The following is a 27548-nucleotide window of genomic DNA, read 5'->3' on the forward strand; positions in this document are numbered from 1 at the left end:
AGACACTATCGAACCAATTCCCACAATGACCAATTCGAAATATCTCTTGAAAATGAAACCACAATTCTTTGCGTCTCCAATCTTCAAAAATTGCCTAAAGTTTGTTTAAGGTTAAAAAAATTGCCTCAACTATTTGATGAACTCCAATTTCTTACCGAGGACATAATGCAGAAGTTAGTAAATACGTGTTCAGGTACTTCAAGACTGCTAGAATCTACTTCACTGCGTTGCCTATTGAGCACATGTATGAAAAATACAACAGGTCTGGTGACATTGAGAGGAACATCGCTGTCTTCTCACCCAAAGTCAAAACAGAACTGATACAACTCATTGTTCAAGGTTAGAACATTCACAAACCCAGACCTCCGCAAAACGTACACATTGGAGGCCTAAAATTATTGCCTCCATTTTTTATTGATTGCTCGAGGTAAAATGTAGAAACCAAATTTTATCAAGAGCGATCTTACCAGTCAGTGCCAATCTGGTAGTTTTCTAATCGGTAATTAGCAACGTGAGGGCCTTCTTGTGCGGGTCTAGAAAAAAAACACGGAAACAAAGACCCACCTGATTTTAGATCGGAATTAAAACCCCACGGAAATAAACCCGCATGAAAATAAAGCCCCGCATTTTAAATTTGAATTTTGGTTGTTATAATTTGCTCGGTTGTAACAGCTTCATTCCAAGTCCCACGCGCTAAATGCTCAGCCTTTTAAGGGTCATGTCGGGATGGATTTATTTCCGTTGGAGTATATTTCTGTGTGGTGGGGGGGGGGGGTACTTCCGTGGGTGTTTTTCCGTGGGATTTATTTCCGCGGGGGTTTATTTCCAATCTGAATTTAAGTGGTTTTTTTAGATTGGGTTTTTTTTCCGAAACTGATTTTGTTCAATTCTTACACAGATATGACAGTGACGTGCTAATGTGTCCACGTATAAATTCCCATGGTCAGACTGCCAAAAATAAAAATCGATTTTCAACCATTCAGATCAAATTTTGCTGAAATAAGTTCAAGATTTTCGAAACAATCGTTTTGCAGTAAAAATATTTCAAATTTTAATATTTATTCGAGCTAGAAAGTGTTGGGGCTAGATAAATTATGAGTGGAAAATTTTGGACAACGGTTATGCTTCAACGACCTGTGAATCTGTTTCAATTGAGGGGGTGATTTGTTTGCTCTTGTTGCTTTGAAAATCTTGTTGCTTTGAAAGTTGGTTCCAGTTTCGGCACTCTTACGGCATAGCTACAAGTTGGTAAATAACCGTTGCATGTTCAAGCAAAATTATTCGTTGAAATTCACTTCCTACTTTCTACAGATTTACTGAATGACTTTTTGGCTAAGGTAACTTTCTGTAATTTGAGTCAAAATAATACTTTAATTATCACTTCAAAAAAATGTCAAAAAGTTTAGCCTTCAGCGTGTAAAGACTTTTACCTTAAACCCAGAAGACAAATTGAATTTTTAAAAACATCTGGGGAGACAAATGACAGTTCATTTTGCTCTTGCTGTTGCATGTTTTCGCATTATAGTAAATCGACGTGCGGACTTTTTTTAAACGTTGAACTGAATAAAGAAGAACGTTGTTTGCAGACCAAAATTTGTTCATCACAAGATTGAGTGAAAATAGATATTGTTCATAGATATGCGTAGTACATTTTATATGTCAAATTATTTCATCAAGTTTTAAGTTTTTTGAAAAAATGCAACTTCAATAGCGATATACACAATAATACCTATACTTCCTTTTGTTCCAGATATTCGTCTATATTTTTCTGGAGCCTTCGAGTTGAAATAAATACAACACAACCAGTTGACATATTAACGTTACTCTTCCACCAGTTTGGTAAATCAATCAGATTTGCGCAATACCGGACTAAACAAAGTTTTTTTCACTGTTGACTTTTCTGCTTCTTGTGGAAAGCATTTCAAATATGATCTTCACAAGCTACTAGTCTTTGCATTTGTAATGATCTGAAATTGTAACCTTTTTTTAGATAATTGTACAAATAAACTTCAAACTCCACTTCAGGCACAATTTTTGGGTATTTTTTCAACAAGACCATGTTTAAACTCATTTTGATTTGCTACGAGTCTAAATTCAATTAAAAATTGAGCCAAAAAAAAGAAAACTTAGTTTTACAATGTTTTCGGCAGTTATTAAAATCTGCTCTTTTCTAAACTTTTACATTATCTGCATCTGACTATTGTTTCCTATTGTTTTGAATGTATTGTGCAAATCAAAATATCAAAAAAGTTTTTTAACTTTTCCACTATTTTAGCGATAAAAATTTGGTTGTTATGCATTATAAAATGGTCCAAGTCCGATGCACGCAATTTTGCTATAACACTTCCCTTTCGATTTGGATATCTTAATTCCCGAAACGTTGCATTTCGCGACACTGTTTTTTCTCTCATTTTTGAAATGGCTAATATATATCTAGGCTGTCAACCATGGCAATACTATTTCAAATGGTTCATCTTTTCTGATAGGATTAATTTGTTCACCAAAGAACCAAGTTTTTAGTGGTTCTAGTGTGCTCACTGCACTCACAACAATGTCTCTCAGTGATTCTTAAGTACTTGTATCAGTTGGTTGTCATTAATTGCTCCCAAACGAAGTTTGTAGCAATTATATTAGTCCTGTCATTCCTTTTTATGCCCTTTTTTGCTTGACCGATTTTTCGTCTGACGCTTTTGACCCTCCCCATCAGCCCCCCGGCGAACCTCCCCATTTTTTTGTCAAAATGTGCAAGCATTTTCAATTTTCCTGACATTTGGTTTCAATATTCACGTCTTTATAGATCCAGGGGCCAGAAATCGTTCCTATGGATTTAATGATAAGTTACTGAAAAAATTTGTCATGGAATAACTTTCAATTTTTTAATATGACAAATTTTAGCAAATTTTTATTATAAAACTTGGATTTTTTCAAGTTTTTTGAAAATGTTTGTCAGTTTTTAGGTTTCGCAAGCCTCAAGAGCCGCGGAACCTCCTCTAGGATTTGATGATAGGATTCTGTATGTTTTCTAAATGTAAATCAACATTTTCAAGATTTCAACCTCAAGAATTTTCGCATTATTTGGACAAAACTTGCTTTTTTTCCAATTTTTCAAATATCTATAGTCATTGTTCAGGTTTGTTGAGCCTCATTAGGGTTTATCCAATCCAAAAAGGTTGTTTATTGACAGAGACGAAGGTGTGTACATGGTGGAAGTGTACCACGACTGCTACTCCTCAGCTGAAGCCATCAACTACTCGGTAGTTGTTCACATGCCCAACTATGCAGACTACAAACAAGCAGATTGGGTTCACAATATAGGCAGAAAAGCTGTTTCAATAAACCCTCTGGCCAATTCCATTGAGTTCTATTTCTACAGTGTGCAGAAGACGGAGTATATCAGTTTCAATGTCACCTTCAAATTCGCGAAACATGATCCGTTAGTCATCGTCAAAAAATTACAAGCCGTTACCATCGCATTTCCATTGCGCTTTGATTCTGCTGTCGATGACCAAAAATAACCATAAAAAAATTGAAAAAAATTATTATGTATTATGTAAGGGAAATCTGAACAATATTGGATTAAGGCAGCTACAGACATAAAAAACAAAAGAAACTTGAATCAGAATAATTTGACTTTATTAAATTTGCCAACGTAGCCATGGCAACGACCAATAATGTACAAATAGCTCTTTTTTAGAGCGAGCACTCAGGTCAACAATGAGCTGAACTTTTCGCTGAAACTTTTGAGAATTCAGCTCACAGAGCGGATTTTTCACAAAGGCAGCTTATTCTTACATAATTTGTGCAAAAAAAACAATTCCTCTGTAGTTATGAGCTGAAAACTGGATGGCGACACTAAGACACTATCGAACCAATTCCAACAAAGACCAATTCGAAATATCTCTTGAAAATGAAACCACAATTCTTTCCGTCTCCAATCTTCAAAAATTGCCTAAAGTTTGTTTAAGGTTAAAAAAATTGCATCAACTATTTGATGAACTCCAAATTCTTACCGAGGACATAATGCAAAAGTTAGTAAATACGTGTTCAGGTACTTCAAGACTGCTAGAATCTACTTCACTGCGTTGCCTATTGAGCACATGTATGAAAAATACAACAGGTCTGGTGACATTGAGAGGAACATCGCTGTCTTCTCACCCAAAGTCAAAACAGAACTGATACAACTCATTGTTCAAGGTTAGAACATTCACAAACCCAGACCTCCGCAAAACGTACACATTGGAGGCCTAAAATTATTGCCTCCATTTTTTATTGATTGCTCGAGGTAAAATGTAGAAACCAAATTTTATCAAGAGCGATCTTACCAGTCAGTGCCAATCTGGTAGTTTTCTAATCGGTAATTAGCAACGTGAGGGCCTTCTTGTGCGGGTCTAGAAAAAAAACACGGAAACAAAGACCCACCTGATTTTAGATCGGAATTAAAACCCCACGGAAATAAACCCGCATGAAAATAAAGCCCCGCATTTTAAATTTGAATTTTGGTTGTTATAATTTGCTCGGTTGTAACAGCTTCATTCCAAGTCCCACGCGCTAAATGCTCAGCCTTTTAAGGGTCATGTCGGGATGGATTTATTTCCGTTGGAGTATATTTCTGTGTGGTGGGGGGGGGGGGGTACTTCCGTGGGTGTTTTTCCGTGGGATTTATTTCCGCGGGGGTTTATTTCCAATCTGAATTTAAGTGGTTTTTTTAGATTGGGTTTTTTTTCCGAAACTGATTTTGTTCAATTCTTACACAGATATGACAGTGACGTGCTAATGTGTCCACGTATAAATTCCCATGGTCAGACTGCCAAAAATAAAAATCGATTTTCAACCATTCAGATCAAATTTTGCTGAAATAAGTTCAAGATTTTCGAAACAATCGTTTTGCAGTAAAAATATTTCAAATTTTAATATTTATTCGAGCTAGAAAGTGTTGGGGCTAGATAAATTATCAGTGGAAAATTTCGGACAACGGTTATGCTTCAACGACCTGTGAATCTGTTTCAATTGAGGGGGTGATTTGTTTGCTCTTGTTGCTTTGAAAATCTTGTTGCTTTGAAAGTTGGTTCCAGTTTCGGCACTCTTACGGCATAGCTACAAGTTGGTAAATAACCGTTGCATGTTCAAGCAAAATTATTCGTTGAAATTCACTTCCTACTTTCTACAGATTTACTGAATGACTTTTTGGCTAAGGTAACTTTCTGTAATTTGAGTCAAAATAATACTTTAATTATCACTTCAAAAAAATGTCAAAAAGTTTAGCCTTCAGCGTGTAAAGACTTTTACCTTAAACCCAGAAGACAAATTGAATTTTTAAAAACATCTGGGGAGACAAATGACAGTTCATTTTGCTCTTGCTGTTGCATGTTTTCGCATTATAGTAAATCGACGTGCGGACTTTTTTTAAACGTTGAACTGAATAAAGAAGAACGTTGTTTGCAGACCAAAATTTGTTCATCACAAGATTGAGTGAAAATAGATATTGTTCATAGATATGCGTAGTACATTTTATATGTCAAATTATTTCATCAAGTTTTAAATTTTTTGAAAAAATGCAACTTCAATAGCGATATACACAATAATACCTATACTTCCTTTTGTTCCAGATATTCGTCTATATTTTTCTGGAGCCTTCGAGTTGAAATAAATACAACACAACCAGTTGACATAATAACGTTACTCTTCCACCAGTTTGGTAAATCAATCAGATTTGCGCAATACCGGACTAAACAAAGTTTTTTTCACTGTTGACTTTTCTGCTTCTTGTGGAAAGCATTTCAAATATGATCTTCACAAGCTACTAGTCTTTGCATTTGTAATGATCTGAAAATGTAACCTTTTTTTAGATAATTGTACAAATAAACTTCAAACTCCACTTCAGGCACAATTTTTGGGTATTTTTTCAACAAGACCATGTTTAAACTCATTTTGATTTGCTACGAGTCTAAATTCAATTAAAAATTGAGCCAAAAAAAAAGAAAACTTAGTTTTACAATGTTTTCGGCAGTTATTAAAATCTGCTCTTTTCTAAACTTTTACATTATCTGCATCTGACTATTGTTTCCTATTGTTTTGAATGTATTGTGCAAATCAAAATATCAAAAAAATTTTTTAACTTTTCCACTATTTTAGCGATAAAAATTTGGTTGTTATGCATTATAAAATGGTCCAAGTCCGATGCACGCAATTTTGCTATAACACTTCCCTTTCGATTTGGATATCTTAATTCCCGAAACGTTGCATTTCGCGACACTGTTTTTTCTCTCATTTTTGAAATGGCTAATATATATCTAGGCTGTCAACCATGGCAATACTATTTCAAATGGTTCATCTTTTCTGATAGGATTAATTTGTTCACCAAAGAACCAAGTTTTTAGTGGTTCTAGTGTGCTCACTGCACTCACAACAATGTCTCTCAGTGATTCTTAAGTACTTGTATCAGTTGGTTGTCATTAATTGCTCTCAAACGAAGTTTGTAGCAATTATATTAGTCCTGTCATTCTTTTTTATGCCCTTTTTTGCTTGACCGATTTTTCGTCTGACGCTTTTGACCCTCCCCATCAGCCCCCCGGCGAACCTCCCCATTTTTTTGTCAAAATGTGCAAGCATTTTCAATTTTCCTGACATTTGGTTTCAATATTCACGTCTTTATAGATCCAGGGGCCAGAAATCGTTCCTATGGATTTAATGATAAGTTACTGAAAAAATTTGTCATGGAATAACTTTCAATTTTTTAATATGACAAATTTTAGCAAATTTTTATTATAAAACTTGGATTTTTTCAAGTTTTTTGAAAATGTTTGTCAGTTTTTAGGTTTCGCAAGCCTCAAGAGCCGCGGAACCTCCTCTAGGATTTGATGATAGGATTCTGTATGTTTTCTAAATGTAAATCAACATTTTCAAGATTTCAACCTCAAGAATTTTCGCATTATTTGGACAAAACTTGCTTTTTTTCCAATTTTTCAAATATCTATAGTCATTGTTCAGGTTTTTTGAGCCTCATTAGGGTTCATTGATAAAAAACTGGCAAGTTTTTCTTGGCCATGGATTTATTTCCAACTTTTTAATATCACAAATTTTCAAGTAGTTTCAAGTCTTTTAATTTTTTTTTCATTTTTAAGGTTTCTCCAGCCCCAAGAGGCAGATATAAATATCTAGGGTGTGATTATAGGTTACGGCATAGCCTCTAGATGTCATGGAATGTTTTTCAAGATTTTACTATCAGCAATTTTAAAAAAAAATTTGCAATTTTTACAAGTTTTTGAATCTTTTTGAACTTTTATCATTTTTTCCGGCACCAGGATCCTAGGGACCTCCTCCAATTTTTATGATAACCTGTCGCATACTTTCTAGAGTCAATGGTTTGGTTATCAATATTTTAATGACTCCAGATTTAGCAATTTTTTGATAAAATTTAATTCTTTTTTCAAACTTTTAGAAAAATATTATCATGTCCCAAGTTTATGGATCTTTAAAGTCCGTGCAAATAATTCAACAAATAGAGATACTGGATAATTTTTGAAGACATTGAAATGATTTTGAAGATTTTAATTTCGTGAATTTTAGCAAAATTTTGTTAAATGTTGCGATTGTTTGCAAATTTTTGAATAATGCTGTCTTTTCCTGAGTTTAACGATCCTTACTCGCCAACGAAGCTTTTCAAATCCTGCACACGGGTTACTTGACATAACTCCAAAGAAAAAAAATAATTTTGAACATTTTCACTGTGAAATCTTGAAGCTTCTCTTTTACATTTTGCAATAGTTTGCAATTTTTTAAAATATCAGCTTTTATTTGATTTATTTACTCACAAGGCTAGAAAACTAAAAGTTGGAGAGTCGAATCAAGCTAAAACTAGCCTCACTAAATTGTGGCTAGCTACTGACGAATCCAGCCACTCGCGGGTCGTTTGAGAGCATTTCTCCCGACGTTAGTCGGTTATGTTTAATTGATTGCAACTATCTGTTAATTACCATTATTTGATGTCTTCCCCAATAGAGCAAAAAATCAAGACACTTTTCAAGTTTGTTAAAAGAGGAGACCTTTAATATTTAGTAAATTCTGCCTGAATTGATGACTCTAGTACGAAAAACTTATCAATTTCACAAATGAATGACTTCCATTTCGTTATTGAAGCATTTTTTTTTACGAAACAGGGATTTTAAAAAAACTTTTTGTCGGATAATTGTTTACTGAAACTGTGATATTATAACTTAGCTGGTTTCGAAATTTTTGGCAGGATATAAAAAAAATTTAGTAAACTTGACCAGTAAATCTTGAAAAAAAGACCAAACAGGCTTGATACTATGGCATAGAGTTACCTACTTTATAAAAACATTGAAAAGGTTGAGATTCATTTAAAAATGTACTTGGGAAATCACCAGGTACCTAAAAACAGATCTGTTGGTTATTCTAATGATGATTCACCAGGTACCTAAAAACAGATATGTTGGTTATTCTAATGATGTTTCACTAATGATGTTTCACTAGATGTTTTCTTTCTTTGATGTAAAATATATTTGTACGCACTCTTAAATTATCTTGAAACATGACTTCAAAAAAAACGACTCATAGATTATAGCTGGTTTAGAAAAAAAGTTCGACAATGAGAATAGTTGGAACATTATGCGCAATCGCACATTAACGAACCTCCTTGTTTCATTCTGGTTATAATCTATATTATATTTATTATTATATTTGACATTATTATACTTTTATTATTTTTTTATTTTGTCTGTTTAGTGTTTTTGTTTTGGAGAGAGCTTTTCGAGCCTAGTTTTTTTTAGCTAGTGCTCTGCTCAATTCTCCTATAGTTGTTTGTTTGTAACTCCGCCGTAGCCGGTCCCCAGCCCGGTTGAGAGATGGAGGAGGGGAACACACCCAAAACATACTGGAAAATCTCAAAAAGTTGTTCGTTAGTTCAACTGTAGATTTTTTCCGACAGTATTTAACCTATTTCATACTTTTGCTCGTTAATGATCAGAATTTAGCTCGTTAATGATCAGAATTTAGGTCGTTAATGATCAGAATTTAGCTCGTTAATGATCAGAATTTAGCTCGTTAATGATCAGAATTTAGCTCGTTAATGTTCAGAATTTAGCTCGTTAATGATCAGACTTTAGCTCGTTAATGATCAGAATTTAGGCAGACTTTGACTAGGAAGCTCGTTCATGTAATCAAAAACACAATTTACCCCCCCACCCCCCCCCCCCCCCCCTGTGCGTTGTTAATTGTCTGATCATTAACGCATACCTCGACCAGGGTCGTTTGCAAACCTATCAAGATTCTTGCTCGCCTAATTTTCACGTGAATCTATAATTTTTGTCCCGATTAATTGCAAAAACAAAAAAATAAACAAACTCAATGTTTGCATGCATAAGAGTGAATTTCAGAGACCTCACAAAGATCTCACAAACCCTCCATTCTTCTATTCGCGCAAGATAGCCACTCGTCTTGCAAGATCGTTAATAAACATCCTTTGAGAGAAAAGCATCCCGTATCTACTAGGAATAACTATCTTCAATCAAGACAAGAGTTGGATCAAAGAAGTTTTATATCCAAAAGCACCTTTCAGATTATAATCAAGTTCTGAATCTTAGTTTATATTATTTAGAATCCTCATGCAATGAGAAGATAGACGTGCATGACCTGACCAAGAATGACCCTTGTCAATTCACAGCCTCCTCCTATTTGGACCCAGTTGTTCACGCCGCCACTGAGAGCTACCTTTTGAGTGACAAAGGCTACAGGTATATCACGCATCATAATCACAAGTACTGAAGTCGAAGAGCAGTATATCGAGTACACTTCAAGGAATTGCAGAAAATTATTTTTTTAGGATTATCGCCAAAATATGAATAACCATTTTTTGTGGACGTTTATGTCTACAAACAAAAGAATAGTTCCATGTGTTTTGTGAAGTACTTCAAAATCTAACTAGGTTGTATGTAGTATGAAAGGATAAATCTGCGAATTGTTTTTCTTAATAGAATGCCGGCAGATTATGTTATCCTGTTTTCTTAGATTCTGTACCGCTGCAAAGAAAATTCAGCCAATCAAAATTTGAAGATTTGATCAGCTTTGATCTGTCCGGCAAAACTTCATGAATTTTTTCAGGTCTACAAATTGGGGAGGCCAGTATTCAGTTGCACAGAAACTGACAGTACCAATCTTAGACGAGATCATTCTAGCAAGGCTCAACGTGAATGTAAACACAACCGTTCAAAAATTCAAACTCAGATACAGCAATGACATTGAGGGCAAGTATTGGAGAGACTACGAGGAGCTGGAAGTTTGGAGAGAGGTTTGAACAAATACTTCAATAATTTAGACCGAAAAAAAAGAGTTCAAATAGATTTCGCGTTAGCAACCGCAGTTAAGTTTTTATCATTTCTTGTATCCATTTTTGCAATACTCCGACGATTCCAATCATTTCTAACAATTTTTGCTAGAATTTGATGTAACTTTTCAACCATGGGTACCTGGGGACTTTTTCATGCCTCTTACCGTTTTTGGAAATATGCACAAAGTTAATCCGACAAACATCAATTATGGTCAGATCACCCCTAAAGATGAAGCGGTGTTTCAGTTCGACATTGACGATGTCTACCCGTCAAACAAAACCAGTCATAATCACCCAGTGTACAAAGTGGGCTATTTTGACATCCGTGTCCAGGTCAGAATGAAGTGGATCCAGTTCATTTTCACCCAGCTTAAAAATACCCCAAATGGGCTGTCCAGTGGGGAAGGGGTGCTGTGGCGATTTGAACTTTCTGGGTGCCTTGAATCCAAAGCTGCACCATCAAGCTATATAAGTAAGAAATTTTTCAAAAACTTTTTTATAGATGGCATTCTGGTTATCGTGAACTATTGAAAGATTGAAGGTGAACTCTTCAGTTTATATCCGTGAAAAAAGTGTCGGCCAAGTTACACTAAGGGTCGCATCGTTTTCGTTTCACTTTAGCCATTGACTATTTGCTGATTTGCTATGTTGTGGCATTTAATTCTTAGCGAGTAATATGGGGGCGTATAACATATCGGAGTCTCAGTAACAGAAAAACGATCCAGAAACCTCAACAAAAATTTCATTGTTGAAAACAATTTTCGAATCACCCAATGTGCGCCCACCACTCCAGTTCTATGTCATAATATTTTTTAAACTATTGCTGACACCGGTTATAGTAAATGTTTTTAAGCTAAAATTTTTTTAAATAAAAAATCATTTTATTAAGGTATGCTTAGTTGGGGAACTCATGGTTGAAATCAGTTCTAAGTCTAGTCGATTCTCGGAAAGTTTTATTACGATCAGGCTTTTACCCACAAATCACCATGGTGCCCACGCAATTGAGTCTTTGCATTTTGTTTGCTCCCAGAAACCCTCACAATCGTGTCTTCAAAATTTCGTCCTCATGAAACCACACAATCGTGTTGAACAGAAAAAAATGGGCATTGTCCCCACCCATTGAGTGACAAACAAGTTCTCGCACAGCAATAACTGCGCAACTAAAATTTGGGTGAGCCAAAAATATCAATTAACCATTGTGGGGCCGAGGGTGTTGTCGTTTTGGTTATCGGCAAGCAAGGCTATACGTTTCAAAGTTTTCCGAACCAAATCTGGGAAGCCCCCGAAAAATTCAAACGCTGGTGGTACAAACTGGATACCTATTTCGGTACTTTTTAGGGATAATGTCCAGATTTTCGTTCTTCAGCATTATTCAGAGCAAAACCACACCTCCTCGCCGCATCTGAAATTAGACTGCGCTGCAGTGGGGAAGTTATGGTTAAATCTAACGCAGCTGCTTGTCCCGCTGACCAGCTGGGCAAAATATATGTCTCCTGCCTTGAGTTATTATCAGGAATCAAATTTTTGTGTTCGCAGACGGTTGCTAAAATTGAAGTCGAGCAAGCAGCAAATATTCTATCCCTCACTCTATCGTGCCGCGATATCATATCCCCCGACGATGACAGCTTAAAGCGAGATCTGCCAGCTTGTCCAGTGTGCAACTTTGATAGTAAGGACATTTTCGTTCCTCAGTGTATAACGGGACACCAAACCGATACTTCGATGCGGCTCTGAATTCATTTGGCTGAAAGTGAAGGCCCAGACTAGGGATTGGAGGTGCGGAAAGACAGGCACGAGAATGAGGCAACGTTAGTTAAAGCAAACGAGCTTTCTCCCGATTTGAAATCTGATTACCAAGAAGGTTAGAAAAAGCAGCATCGTCAAGTGCCTCTTGAATCTTGTGTTGCGTACATTGGCTAATCTTTAGATTATTCAGCTCTTCCACTGTTTCTTCGAAGATTTGGTTATCTGTTATTTTATCACCGGTTATTTGTTCAACTAAAGCGTCTGACTGTGATACTGACCTAACATAGGCCGCTTTCAATTGGTAAACTGTTTGTCTAATTCCGACAGCAGTTTTGCTTTCCAAATTGGTTAAATCAGCACTGAATCATAAATTTTTCAAAAAAGTTTTTTTACTATAAACTATATTGATTTGTTTTGACATTATGATCAATCAGCACTCTTTAACAATGACTCCAGGGTACTTGAAGGAGTTATATACACCCTAGTTCAAACTCAAGTTCAAATTTGCAAAAAAACCCTAATTTTACCATCATTTGCAATAATTTGCAAATCTGACACTTAGTAGTGAAAATTTGCAAATATTTGAAAACTTGGCATTGTTCCTGGAAACTTTTCAAATGTTTGCAAATTAAACAATATGTTTGGAGTAGAGCGACGAGCTGTAATGCTCTTTTACCAATCGCTCGGTATCTGCTTTGTTTTATAATTTGTTTTAACAGGAGCGTGTGGTCTGGACAGGGAAGTTAAATTGAGACCAGAATCGTACACGCGGGGTTTCCTGGCTGACCCGGATGGCAAGGCGCTCTACGTCTGTGAAAAGAACCTCTACAAGTAAGCTCATATTCGCCTCTAATTTGGCCGAAGTGCTCTGGAATCAGCTTCTGAGCTGACTTAACTGCGTTGGAATCCGCCTCTATTTAACAATACATAACTCTCAGCGAAATAAAATACTTTTTCTGTAGTCAAATAATCGGTTCCAGTCAAAATGCTCTCTTTTTCGAAATAAAGTCTGGGACGGACCTAAATTTCTGTCGACTGTAAAAGGCTTTTACTGCCCTTCACAGTTCCTTCTAAAGTCGGATCTTTTCCGTTTGTGCCCCCCTCCCACCAGCTAATGGGCGCATATTATTTGCACCGCCCAGACGGACGTGACATATTTTTACATAATGCTATACCATGTAATGACACGTGCTCGGTAACTGGGGGTGCATAACGTACTTGGGGGACACAAACGGAAAAGATCCCTAAAGTCATATTCCTACTTGACATCATTTTACCCAGTGATAAAGCCAAAAGTTTGCTGTTACTCTATCATTACAAAACTAAAACCACATCCTACTGAGTAAATAAACTCAACGTGATCGTTGTTTTCCGCACACATGTAATAAGATCCGGAAAGTTAGCGAGTGCAAAAAAACGCTAGCAAGCTCAAACGCTGGCAAGCTCAAACGCTGGTATATATGTCCGTAGTTGTCGCATTCTAAGTATGCGTAAATTGGTGAAAAGTTATTCATTCTAATTTTTTTATCTCGTCGCCGAGTGTAATATAGTCGTTTGATTTGGGGAGATTAGTTGCAATTTTACGCATCGCTACTTTCACTAAAATTCGCATCAAGGATTTAACGAAATTAGTCAGCAATGTTCGCTTTGTCACTGCTCTCAACAAATGCGGTTTTCAAATTGTAATGACACTAAAACCGTTACCAGAAAACAAAATCTTTTCGTCGAATGACGATACGCAACACAAACTATCTGAATGCTTTCAGCACCTGAATCTTTTTTGACAGTATATGTTTATTTGAATCTTTTCCGTATGTGCCCCCCAGTACGTTATGCGCCCCCCAGTTAGAAAGCACGTGCCATTACATAGTAAATCATTATGTTAAAATATGGCACGTGCGTCTGGGGGTGCAAATAATATGCGCCCACTAAACTGGGGGGCACAAACGGAAACGATCCGTTTATTTTTAGGGTCAAATTCAATTGGTTCCTATATGTAAACAGCTTGGTACATGTCTGTGTCTTATTATTCATTAAACTGTTTAACCAGTTTAATGATTGCTCTTTGGTCACGTCATTACCAGAAACAAGATTCGTGCGAGATCCTGCATCTTGCAAAATATACGTTACTGTTCCTACCCCACTTTAGTCGGAGGATGAAACGATATGCTCAACTGTAATTTTTTGTTCGGAAAATTTTCGCCGATCGATATATTCATTTTACAGAGTTGTCAGTGGCATCATTAGAAGAATTTTCAAGTGTAGAATATCAAATTAAAAAGAGTTTTTGATTTTGGCTTTTTCCAAGGAGGTATAGAATTGTAAATTTCTGTTGTACTTTTATTTCTGTCAACTGGTAGCTGCGTCTTATAAATGGCCGACTTCGTCTTCTTTTGAGTAAATTTATTGGCAGTTTTATGTTTTGGGGATTTATGGACTAAAGGATTTATGACTACTCTTAATTTTTGTATTTTTTATTTGTGAATACTTGCCTTTTGTTTCTTATTCCTTTTTGGTCTGCTTTCGCCACATCACATAAACGATAGATCCTGTTTTCGTTGAAAGGAGAGCGGGCCAGTTGGTCATACAGATCAATTTCAGTGAGTAACGTCTTCGGCAAACTTCCTTCAATGTTTTTATGTTTCCGATATTTGAATGTAACTAAAGTATTTGCCGGTCGCTTGACAAATTTTAAATAAAAACAGATACCATTTATATCCTAATAACTAGTGCTTTTAATGGCTTCAAACTTTTGTCTTTGAGTAACTTTTCGCTTATTTTGTTGTCCTCTGATATAGTTTCACTTTAAACAGGTGGTATTGGCTTCTCAAAGCGTTACATGTGGATTCATCTACTATATGTCAAGTTGAAACTGGATGGTTTCTATGACTTTTAAACTTAATTGGTTTTGAAAAAATTAGATTGATTTTTGAACTTTCTCCACTTTGTTCTTGTTTTTTGGAATTGTTGCCTGTTCTCGTTAAAGTCAGGACCGATGTGCTTTGTAGCAAAACAAAAGTTAATTTGATCAAGATACGTTTCACCTAATGTTTCTTAACTTGATTACTAAATGTTTTTTTTCGGAAAATATTTCTTCGTAATTATCTTTTATTGTTTTATTTTTTTGTGTTGTTCCTGCCTCATAGTCTCAGTATTGGCAAGTCGCAACGGTCCTGTAATGCCCGATTGCTTACTTTTTTTAACATTTTTTTTAGCTCAAGAACTAGTTTTTTCAACAATATGTGAGTTATTGAATATGTCCTATCTCTTCCTCATTTGGTAGACAGCTAAATCTAAATGTGGATGAGTGGGTTCGGAACATTATATGCGAATGCACATTACCGAGCCCCCATGTTTCTGTCAAAACAATCTGATTTATCGTTATTAACAACAAATTTCGGCCAAATTTCTGGGAAAAAAACTGTTCATTAAATTGTAAATCGTATAGGAACATTTTTTGACCAATTTGTAAACGTATCGTTATTAATTGAATAATTTCCTTTGAATATTTAATTAATAGAGTTGTTAAATTAAAAATCTCTAATTACTTCGGAATTCTACAGGTAAAAACTATATATCCGTCAATCTCTATAATCAAATTTACAGCAGCAATCAACTAAACAACAAACCTCCCACCACATACATCAGACAGCATCAAGACAAACTGTAAACACCAATTTGATTCCCCATTTGAAAACAAATAACACAAACACCAGCACTCCTCTTCTACGGAATCCTGAATGCACAGAGATTGATTTTTGCTTAGTATGGTATAAGAAAATATTAAAAAGCAAAATATTAAATAAAAATAAAAACAGTAAAAATTACAATTAATATATTAAGGTTGCTTTCAAGTGTCAACAGAGTACATTAAAAAGATCTCTTCAAATGTTTTAGTTTACCGTTTTAATACTCGAACTCATATTCTCGGAAAACAGTTATCACAATTGTACGCATTTTTTTTTGTTTAATGTATGTTTTTTATCAAACCTATGATTCCTTCGAAAAATGCAACTTTCAGAGCTTTGTATAATAGTTCTAACATCTGGTTTGGAATGGAAAGACCCAAAATTTTGGTTATAAATAGGAGCACTGCAATTTTCTTCGAAACGGTGGCGATCAAACACAAATCTGTTGCTTCATTTTTGCCCTGACGTTGAGTATAGTTTTAAAATAGCTTACACAGTTGATGAAGTACCACTTCTGAAAAATCTGACCGCAAATAGTGCTCAAATTTGCTAATTAAATTTTTAATGTTTGCGCAAGATTTATCGATCGTTCAAAATTGACTGATAGAAAACATCTTCACGGCATTTATTCCTATACTTCACGAAACTAATATTTTTCATGTTTTTAGGGATAATGCTATGGAGTGCCTGAGAATGACCCAAGCTTCCAACGGGAAATTTCGATGGACTGGTGAGTGTAAAGCATTACGTGCCAAATCCTCTTCCAAATGAAATGAACCATTTGGTTCATTTGTCTCTAATCTCACTTAACATATCTTAATACATGTAAAAATGGGTTAACAGATAAAACAGTCCTCGACACAACAGTCCCAGACAAAATATTCCTGAATCGGGAAATAGTCCAAGACAAAACTGAACCAGACAAAATAGTCCGAAAAAAAAACTGACAAAACTGTCACAGGCAGAACATTCCCAGTCAATGCGCTTCTTAGATAGATGAAAAAGATGAATGGCAGTTTTAATCGTAAAACAATGCTTTAAAGTCTGAAAACCAAAATCACAGTAGCTCAATGGTTCGTGCTCTTGACGCTTATTTGGTTGTTATGCCCGAAGAACGCTCCATCTGTTTTAATTAAAACCATACAGACGTCATTCATCTCGCATCCGCACCATAAAATCTAGGAGTTCAAAACTAAATCTTACATAAACTTCGAAACTACCACTAATGCTAAATCGCCAACTTTTTAGTTATGACGAAGATGATAGCCGGCGTGATCGGATACTTGATGAGACCCGAGTACCAGGTGTTTGGGATTGGACGAAGCCAGAAGACATACATGGCCTCATCGGACGTCGGAAATAACTGGATGACAGTACCCACGAAGGTTTGTACGATTTGCTATTTTAAAAAGGTTTTATTTATTTTAATTTATTTGTTGTTTTTTATTTTAATTAAAAACGGGACTGAAGGAAGATTTTAGTCGGAAGTAGCCACTCTATATTTTTAAGTTCTCTGATGCATAATTTACAAAAACTTACAATATTTGCAAGATTTAACAGTTTGGTAAAACTACATCTTTTTTAAACATAAAAACATTGTTACAAATTTGCGCATACTTTGACCTTTCCTTTCAAAAGAATCATATCAAGAGCTTATCAAGATATTTGAAACTTCATGAAGAAAGTAGCGTTGATCTCGGCGCAACGTTTTGTTGCTGATAAAAAATGTTTTAGGAGTATTTTTACTCTTTTAGGATTGATTATGCGGAGACTTTTTAGTGCCAAACTCCAACATCTAGGTGAAAAACAAAATTAACCAATTTCTAATTCTAATTTTAAGCTAAATCTCAATACGAGAAAGAAAATTTTTTTTTCGGCAATTAGAAGCATCTGAAAGTCATGTTATTGTAACATAGTTAAATACGGTTTGTAAATAAATTCATAATCTATATATTAGCTTTGAAAAATAAATTTACTAGTTTTGATTTATAAAAAATTATGAAACGGATTATCAAATATTTCTCTTAATAAGTCACGACGATCATTTTTCATTTCTTTTCATTTCTTTAAATTTACTAGTTTTGATTTATAAAAAATTATGAAACGGATTATAAAATATTTCTCTTAATAAGTCACGACGATCATTTTTCATTTCTTTTCTTTTATAAAAGGATTTTGAATGTTTTCTTTGAAGTTGATAGAAGGCCATTGTATATTCCTCTCTCTCTCTCTCCCTCTCTCTCCCTCTCTCTCTCTCTCTCTCTCTCTCTCTCTCTCTGGAAATTGCAACTGCCCAGTACTGATTTAAATCTCTCTCTTTCTCTCTCTCTCTCTCTCTCTCTCTCTCTGGAAATTACAACTGCCCCGTAATGATTTACATGAAATTTTGTAGGAGATATTGATTCAAAAATACCAGTCTTTGGTTTTGGTAATGATATATGGTCATTTCATTACAAATTCGGTGTTGAACAATTCCCCAATATTATTAATTGCTCTCAAACGAAATTTAAGTAAGTTATGTTAGTCCTGTTGGTCTTTTTATGCAATTTTTCGCTTGACAGATTTTTGTCTGACATTTTTGACTTTTCGACTTTAAAAACGGGATAAACAGGTAGCGCCCAGCGGGCATTAAGTGCTCTTAGAGCCTTTCAGCCCTGTTTTAGCTCAAACTGTTTTGGAGACTTATACTTATGGTGTGAGGGCAGTTCTTAGAGACGAAGACAACCCCACTGTTGACCCCGCCCCCGTGGCTACTGACAAACAACCGATTGCTAAAAAAACGCAACTTTATACTAATTTTTATACTACTGCATAGTTTCTAGTGGCAGTGGACTGGTTTCAACATTTTAAAATTACGAATTTTAGCATCTTTTTGACGAAACGTTTGAATTTTTTTTCAATTCTTTTGACATTTATTGTTCATTATTGGCGTCTTTGCAGACGCCGGAGCCAGAAAACGTCCTTAAGGGTTTCATAATAAAATACTGCAAAAATTTTATTTGCAATAGAATTGTTTTCATTTTTTTATTATGACAAATTTTCTTAAACATTTTTTTGATAAAACTTGCATTTTTCTCAAATTTTTTGAAAATTTTTGTCAGTTTACAGGTTTCTCCAGCCTCAAGAGCCAAATAACTTTTTTATTATCATTTTTTTCTGGCACTAGGGTCCTAGAGACCTCCTCCAAGGCTTGTTAATAAGCTGTCGCATAGTTTTTAGAGGTAATGGAATGGTTATAAATATTTTAATGACTCCAGCTTTAGCAATTTCTTGATAAAATTTAGTTTTTTTTTCAATTTTTGGAAATTTATTATCATGTTACAATTTTATGGATATTTTTGATCCAGTGAATTTATTTAAAGCTTGAAATAGGGATACTGAATAGTCTCTTGAGACAATGAAATGGTTTTGAAGATTTCAATATCTTGAATTTTAGCAAGATTTCGATTTTTTTCAAAGTTTTTGAATATTTTTGTCCTTTCTTAGTTCAACTATCATTACTGGCCAACAAACTTTTTCAAGTTTTGCAGATGGGTTTTGTGACATAACTTCAGAGACAAGAATTTGTTTTGAATTTGTTCACTGCGAAATCTGGAAGCTTTTCTTATAAATTTTGCAATATTTTAAATTTTTAAAATATCATTTTTTTATTTGATTTCCTAAAAAGGCTAGAAAACTATAAGTTGCAGGGTCGAATCAAGCCAAAGCTAGCCTCACTAAACCGTGGCTAGCTACTGACGGAGCTAACCGCTCGCAGGTTGTTTGAGAGCAATTCGCCCGACGTTACTCGGTTATGTTTATTCAAACTGAGACTTATTTGTGCTGAGCAAGTCTTATATCTTTGCGGTCGACTGATTTCTTAAACGATTAGCATTGGTTTACTCACAGAGATTTGTTCGATCAGCAATAAATCTGACTAAATTGATAACCCTATTCCAACTCCGACAGTTATCTTGCAAGATCTTGTAAGAAATTTGTAATAATCTTGTGAGAATATGTCATGATCATGTATAATCTTGCAAGAGTCTAGCAGGAATCTTGCAAGATCTTGCCAGATAGCTGTCAGTTTTTGGACTAAGGAAATAGTTCCAGTTAGTTTAAATGTCAATCAACTTTTTCAACAGGACTGGTGGGACGCACGTGCCCAGAGTTCTCAAAAATTCAAGCCAGTTCTGGTCATGCCCAGTGAGCTTCCCCTAGCTGGTGTGAATGACACAGTCCAAAGCTGGGATGGTCTGGAGGACAAATGGGATAATGACAAGACATTCCGAGCTAACAACCTGGGAATACATTTCCGGGAATCTAACTTGACAGACTGGAAGCTGGTTCACAATTGGGGGAGCCTTTGTTGCTCATTCTGATCTATATGGATACATCTGTGTGACAAACTAATAAAGACTGAAAAACCTTTTCGACTATAAGAGAAACAGTTTTGAATTCTCACAACCATTGGCAATTATTTTCAGTGCCACAAGTTAACGTGTGAAATAGTGGAAAAAAGCTGCAATTTCGCTCAAAATTTGAGGAATGAAAGCATTTTTTCAAAAAGAAAGCGCCGAAATTGAATATGAAAAATGGCGGATATTGGTAATCTGCTGAAGGCGTGGAAAAGTTTAAAAGGAAGGTGTTGAAAGCATTAAAAGTTTGTGGTGGAAAAACTGACACTTTCTCTCAAATTGATTGTTTCCTGTAGTAAACGTATGCAGTTCAAATCTAGTCCCCAATACTGGTTCTGATGAATGAGTTTATAAAATTCTTGATAAATCCAGGATACTAAAATTTAATATAGAGTACATCATCAATGATGGTGACGCAAATTTGATTCGTTATATTCAATTATTGCTTTTCAACCTATCAGTTTTTGTCTTAATCGTTACAAATTCCTGGAATGAACAATCTAAGTCACCATTCTAAGATGCATTTATAAACTTCTTTAATACGATCGGGCAATGTTTTTTTTTGAGATCAATATAATTTCTCTATATAGTTAGTGAGAAAATTTATTACCGCTCTATGGTCGCACTCGTAGTTCCAAATCCATGATTTCAAAATCTTTCTCTATAGAAATGGTGCTCGTATTGCATTAACAACTGAATACAGCCTACGGCTCCCAAAAAACAAAATTCCTCAAAGGTTTAACGCAAATTTCTGTATTGTGATACATTGTGAGAACACATACTTTTTAATTGTCATTAATTACTACTTCGCTTGGGAGCACTAAAAATATGCCATTAATTTTCACATAAGGTAGAAAAACTAAGCAGAGCTTACTTTTTGAATTTCTTGGCATTTTTCTTCGCAGAACACAGAAAATTCAATTTTTATTTCAAAACACAAAGATAGAACTATTTCTGGTCTGCCCGACTACGTTGTACTAGCTTTAATGACATTGTGTGCACTTAACGGATTCTATTTATGACCTATATGCGAATAAAGAAACAGAAACTCAGATTTTGTCTCAGATGCCCCAGAAAAGTGTTTTGACAATCTGTATTTCCTGCATATTTTCACATTATGTCTTTCTGTTTAACAAGATTTCATTTATGATCCAAAAAAACCAGTTGTGAATTAGTATGATTACGAAGTAAAGCTGACAAAAACGCAGTCTTTCGTAAATTCAGTTCATCGAGATCTGTAAATCCACAACGTTTTTAAAGGCTCCTGTATTCTACATCGAGAAGGCGAAAAGGCCCATCTAAATGGCCCGGCAAATCTAGTTGTCTTGGCTAACAGGTATTTTGTCTGAGCCGACTTTCGGCTCAGATTGGTCACCGATACGTTTTCGTAACATAAAAATATTAAGCCTAAAAAGAGCGCAATCGATTTAGTATATTAGTAGGCTCAACGAAAATTATGCTAAGCGAACTTTTTCCGAGCTTTCTATGCCAAATAGAACGTATTTTGTGTGCACTTAATCTTTTTGTAAGGCTTACATGGTTGAGAAAATATGACGTAATACTTTCTCGCTGGATAGATTTAAATAGATTTCTCGCTGCTTTTTTATTCAATCAGTAACATCCTCCGGCCCGGGAGATAATATTGGGAGGATCGGTACAAGCTTAACGAGTGGGCGGACGAGCGATCCGGCTGACGTGCGTAAGACAGCGGAGCGAGCGACGCTGTCGGAGCCGTACCGAAGTTCTCCAATCCGAGCAGTTGGATAGTAACCCCTAGGGTTGCTTTCTTCAACGATCCAAACCAAATCACCAACCTTGAGATGCTGCTCGGCAGGCCTCTGCCACTTAGATCTACGGTTCAGCGCAGGTACATACTCCTTAATCCAACGTGCTCAAATTGCATTGGCGTAGGACTGTGCACGGGCGTACCGCTTACGATGATCGAACTCGTCGACGCCAACGATAGACGGATTTCCGGTTGCTTGGTTACCGAAGAGAAAAGGGTTAGGTGTTATTGCGCCTAGGTCGGACGGGCCGGCGCTTACGGAGGTTAAGGGACGTGAGTTTAGTGCGTATTCGACCAGACAAAAAGTAGTGTTCAACACCTCATCTGTGAGGCGACGCGTACCGAGGATAGTGTACAGTACTCTTTTAAAACTACGAACTAACCTCTCCCAGATGCCACCTTGTTGTGGCGCACTGGGTGGATTGAACCTCCACTTATTGCCCTTATGTGCAAGTTCGGTGGCAATATTAAGCGTATTCCATTTTTCCATACATTCACGGAGCGCTTTCTCCGCTCCAATGAAGTTATCCGACCAAATCATAGCAGGAGAACCCCGATGGGAGACGAACCGCTCCACTCCCATTACACACGAACTAGTGTCCATGGACGGGACGACTTCAACATGGACAGCACGAGTAGTGAGACAAGTGAAGAGAAATCCCCACCTCTTTTCCGTAGTCCGACGAACTGTGACGTAGATTGGACCGAAGTAATCAACCCCGGTGTTGGTAAAGGGAGGAGACTGGTATGAGAGTCTCTCCTTTGGGAGGTCTGCCATGATAGGTTGAATGGTTGCTGCACGGAACTTCCTACACAAGACGCAGTTTGATTTGATTGAGCGCAGTGTGGAACGTAGTTTGAGGATGGCATAACGTTTCTGTACCTTTGACCTTAAGTAATCGATGCCCTGATGATGGTTTTTCAAATGAGTATGCCACAGAAAAAGTTTAACAAAAGTATGACGTGCATCAAGCACGATAGGTTGCATAGTGTCGAAGTCAATTTCCACTAGCCGTCGGAAACGACCAGATGAACGGATGAGACCATAAGGCCCAATAAACGGAGTAAACTTAGCAATGCGGCTGCTCTTCTTAACTGATTTGTTGTCTAGAAGATCCTTTCTTTCAGTATTAAAGGACTCTCCTTGCACCGAGCTTGATGTTTTCAACGACGTCAGTATTTGGTGCAAAAGGGAATTGCTTAGTTCTCAAGAAGTCAAGACCCCTCACCCAGCTACTTGATTGCAAAACTTCAGCGGATATACCACGCGTGCCAGCATCTGCCGGATTATCACAAGTGGCGACGTGGTTCCATTGGTCAACGCTGGTGTTCTCCAGGATTTCACTAACACGATTTGCAATGAAGATGAGGTGTTTGTTTGTTGAGTTTATCCACTGCAAGACGATGGTACTATCTGTCCACATAAACACATCTGTCCACAGTAACCGTTAATGCTCGACAGATTTCCCTTTTTAAACGGGCAGCGAGGAGAGCGGGTTGTAATTCCAACTTGGAACTGTCATTACCTTCATAGGTGCAACACGGGCCTTGCCCAAGACAAACGCCAGCTCTGTTATAAACTCCCCGGAGGTGCAAGTTACTTGATTCCTAAGAAGACCTACTGCACTGAATACGTCTTGCGAGCTGTCACCAAACATGTGGAGTTCAAGATGTTGGAATGGTCCTGAAAAGTAATTTCTCGGTATAGTGATCTCAGCTAACCGCGGCAGTTCCACACACCAGGCAAGGAATCTGTCAACTGTGTCTTTAGGCAACTCGTCATCCCAACTTTGTCCATTGACACGCCAGAAGCCTTTCAAGATTAAACGAGCACCAACAGTAAACGGTGCGACAAGACCAATTGGGTCGTAGACCTTTGACACTAGACTTAAAACCAAGAGCTATGTTAGACTTTTTGTGATGGCGCTGTTAGTACCTCTACTCACAACCAGAGTATCGTTTTTGTGATCCCACTAAAGCCCAAGCACGTGCATTGATTCTTCCTTGGATGAAACGATGACCTTCGGTTCAGTGGGTTGAGCTGACCCATCAATTCGGTCAGCCAGATCTGGTACATTGCTTACAAACTTAGTAAGCTTGAACCCACCTAGATGGAGAAGATGTGCCAATGCCTTCGACCTCATGAGGGCCCTCTCGGGGGATTCCACTGAGTCTAAGTAATCGTCCATGTATAAGTTCTCAAGGACGGCTTTTGCAGCTTCTGGGTACTCCTTAGCATTATCACTTGCCGTGCGTTGAAGTGCGTAGTTGGCGCAGGTGGGCGAATCTTTTGCCCCAAAGATGTGGCGTGTATACTGGTGTACCACAAAATTTGATGTGGGGTCCTCCCGCCACAAAAAGCTTAATGATGGCTGATGGCATGGTAACACTCCAACCTGGAGGAAGATTCCCTCGATGTCGGCAGATACGGCAAATGGATGTTGTCTGAACCGCAGGAGTACATAGATTAAGTTTTGCAGTAAGCCAGGTCCGGTGAGTAATGACTTATAAAGAGATGCGCCATGGAATTTAGCTGCTCCGTTTGGTACCCTACGGACCTTGCCCGGCTTGTTCGGATTAACAACCGGGTGTTGTGGTAGGTACCACTCTCGTTACGAGCGATTTTCCACCTTATAAGCATCCTTGACCCTTACTGCGTAGCCTTTGTCTAAGTCCTCTTTGATTGTATTCGAGTTCTTTTCCCTTAAAGTCAGGTCTTTCGCAAGCCGCTTTTCCAAAGATTTTAATTGAACAAGCGCTGAGAAATAATTCTTGCGCAGTTCGATGCTATCTTCAGCCCATAGCATTCCGACATTGTACCTTTTTCCATTATGCACGGTGGTGTTTTCAAGAATTTCATGCGCACGTGCATCCGAGGAGGATCGTGGGTCTACTTGCATAAGTGCGCCGTAAGACTCCATTCCGTACCAGGATTTTACCTGACTAGCGAGTTCAAAATCTTGCTCCATATTAGCTTTGAAACAAGTCGAGACTAAACCTGAAGACGACGGTAGAGGGCCGCTTAGAACCCAACCTATGGGCAAGCGAACAGCGAAGGGCGAGGACTTCTTGTCGGCAGCGAAGTACGGGCGGATGGCATGATACACATCCTGTCCAAGTATCATCTCGATGTTTCCATAGCAATATGTAACTGGGTCTAGAACTGCTAGGTGCGGGTATGTTTCCTGAAGTGCTTTAATGTTAATGAAATCGGCGCCTACATTTAAATCTTCTTTTACGTAAGGGTTGACTTTAAACTGTTCAATTGCTTGGTTGTCGCGTGGTGTTACAGTCAGTTCAACTAACTTAGTGTCTTCAACCTCCTCGGTATTTATACCCTTGACTGTTAGTTTCAATGCTGTACCGTGCAAACCAAGTCTATTTGCAAGATCATTGGACACCCAAGAGTTACTGCAAGCGGTATCGCACAAAACTAAAGCCGTGGTATCTTTACCAGAAGAGCAATTCAACTGTAATGCAGTCTCCTGAAGGAGGCCTTTCACATTACTCACAGATGACAAAGTGGTGGTCTTACTCGATGATTGGACACAAGGAATTTTACTCTGATTTGCGCGAGCATTAGAATTACTGTTGTTGTTGTTTGAAGGGGAATTTGATGGATAAACCCTCTCAGCTCCATGGAGTAGTGTATTATGGGAGCTGTTGCAACCGTCCTTTCTGCATTTCCTAGAATTTGGGCATTGCCTGAACATATGTTTTTCTCTCAAACATGAGAAACACAGTTTTGCTTCCGCCACTACCCTTGCTCGCTGAGTGGGAGACTTTACTTTAAATACCCTACACTCCCAGATGCGAAGGTTACCTTTACACACAATGCAGCGAGGGGTTGCAGGCGTTGCCGATGTTGAGGCTGGTCTCTGAGTGCCCTTAGTATGTGTATTAGCAGCAAAATTTCTGGAAACAACTTTGGTCTTTACTACTGGTGTTATCCTCAGTTCTTGCCTTCAATGAAGTTTGTTTCATCAAATCATGTGCCTCGGCCTTCTCCTTCAACCAATCGTTGAAGTCAAGGAGTGTTGGCTTTACGCAATGTTTCTTCACTGTGAAGAGTGACCAAGACTCTTTCAGATTGGGCGGCAATTTTTGCACACCCGTGTTGAGAAGTGAGGCGCTCTTAAGGTCTTAGTCATATGAAAGTGATATAAAGACCCCAACAAGACTTGAAATTGTTGCAGAATAGTTTATGATGTTATCACTGTTGTGCATCTTAAGTGGAGGAAAAGAGCTGAGTTTGTCTAAGTGTGCACTGACTACTGCCTGTGGTTGGTCAAATTTACGTTCGAGTGTCTTAAGTGCGTCCTTATACATTAAACCACAGTATGCGAACTCAGCGATGGCGGTTTTAGCTTTTCCAGTTACAAGCGTTTTTAAGTATGTTAACTTGACATCATCAGTCAAGGACTGTGCGTCTATGACGCTTTTAAATTGTCCGAACCATTCCTGCCACTGCAGTGGATCACCATTATACTGTGACAATTTCCACTCGGGCAGTGGATCGTTCTTCTTACAAGTAATTGCCTCCGCCAACTGCTTTATCAAATCCGTAGAGTCCAAAGAAGGAACCGAAGGTGTGGGATGCGGCGGGCAACCCCAACACAACGGGTTCGGAACGGTAGCTCCATACGTTGGCGGAATGATCGGAGTGACAAAGGTTGGGACGGTACCTGCGGAAGAACTAAGTGAATTCGCTTGCATGAAGTCTGATGTTACGTAATTTTGAGCGCCTGCTGCTGCTTGTACATGAGAGGAGCGGTGCGATGTAGAGATATGAGGGTTGATTAACGGGGCCAGTTGTGCGGTGTATAAGTCTGCAGATGTACGTACAAGTGGTACTGCATTAGATGAGACTGCTGCCGGAAAACGCCAGACATTTGGATCCGGAGAAGCAGGAGGTGCGTGGGTTATAGGGTCAAAATTTTGGGGCTGAAAACTCTTTTGTGGGGGTGGTGGATGAATTAATTGAGGTACAAAAACGTTTGCGGAGGAAATGAATGGTGCATGCGGAGAATGGGGTAACAGATTGACATTATTCGCCACGGGGTTAGTGGCGTGTAATGGGTGTGCTTGTGGCGGCGAAGGAGGAAAGCGGAATGCTGGTGGGATTAACGGGAAATGCGATGGTGCGGGGTTTAGAACGGGGGATGGGAGGCTGGTACATTTATGTGTGCTTGTTGCGGATTAAGTGCTAGCGGAGCATTAACGAGTGTATTTAAAGTTGGTGAACGCGGAGGGCTGACTAAATTCAACTGTCCCGGCAAGCTCGACCTGCGCGGGAATCGATGATCTAACTGTAAACCATCGACGTGCATTGTTGCTTGAGACAGTTTTCGGGCTCTGTTTGGGGCGTTTAGTTGAGTTGGAATACCAAAGTTTACTGGGGGTGATGGAGGCGTATATTGAGGCTGTTGCTGCTCTTGCATTATGTTGTTTGCAACATGTGCATCATTCGTTACATTGGTTCTAATACTTGGTTCTTGCGTCTCATGAACAGGGAGGTTGATGTGGGCCTCAACTTGACCATGTGTATTGAAATTGGAGTGTGAGTTTGGAAGTTGAGTTGAAGAAGG

General features: G+C 37.6%; 1 protein-coding gene across 1 annotated transcript; it reads left to right on the forward strand.

Annotated features, from left to right (window-relative positions):
• The first annotated feature begins 257 nt into the window (after positions 1–257).
• On the forward strand, positions 258–20502 carry LOC142345348 (uncharacterized). Its single transcript, XM_075397369.1, has 10 exons — positions 258–339; positions 3185–3433; positions 4049–4194; positions 9614–9749; positions 10117–10303; positions 10589–10814; positions 12808–12919; positions 16446–16507; positions 17026–17162; positions 19902–20502. The coding sequence occupies exons 2-10, from the start codon at positions 3201–3203 to the stop codon at positions 20136–20138; spliced, it is 1476 nt and encodes a 491-aa protein (XP_075253484.1). The 5' UTR covers positions 258–339; positions 3185–3200; the 3' UTR covers positions 20139–20502.
• Positions 20503–27548: the final 7046 nt, after the last annotated feature.

This window comes from Convolutriloba macropyga, chromosome 9, assembly GCF_964194025.1.
Source record: "Convolutriloba macropyga chromosome 9, txConMacr16.3, whole genome shotgun sequence".
Lineage (NCBI taxonomy): Eukaryota > Metazoa > Xenacoelomorpha > Acoela > Convolutidae > Convolutriloba > Convolutriloba macropyga.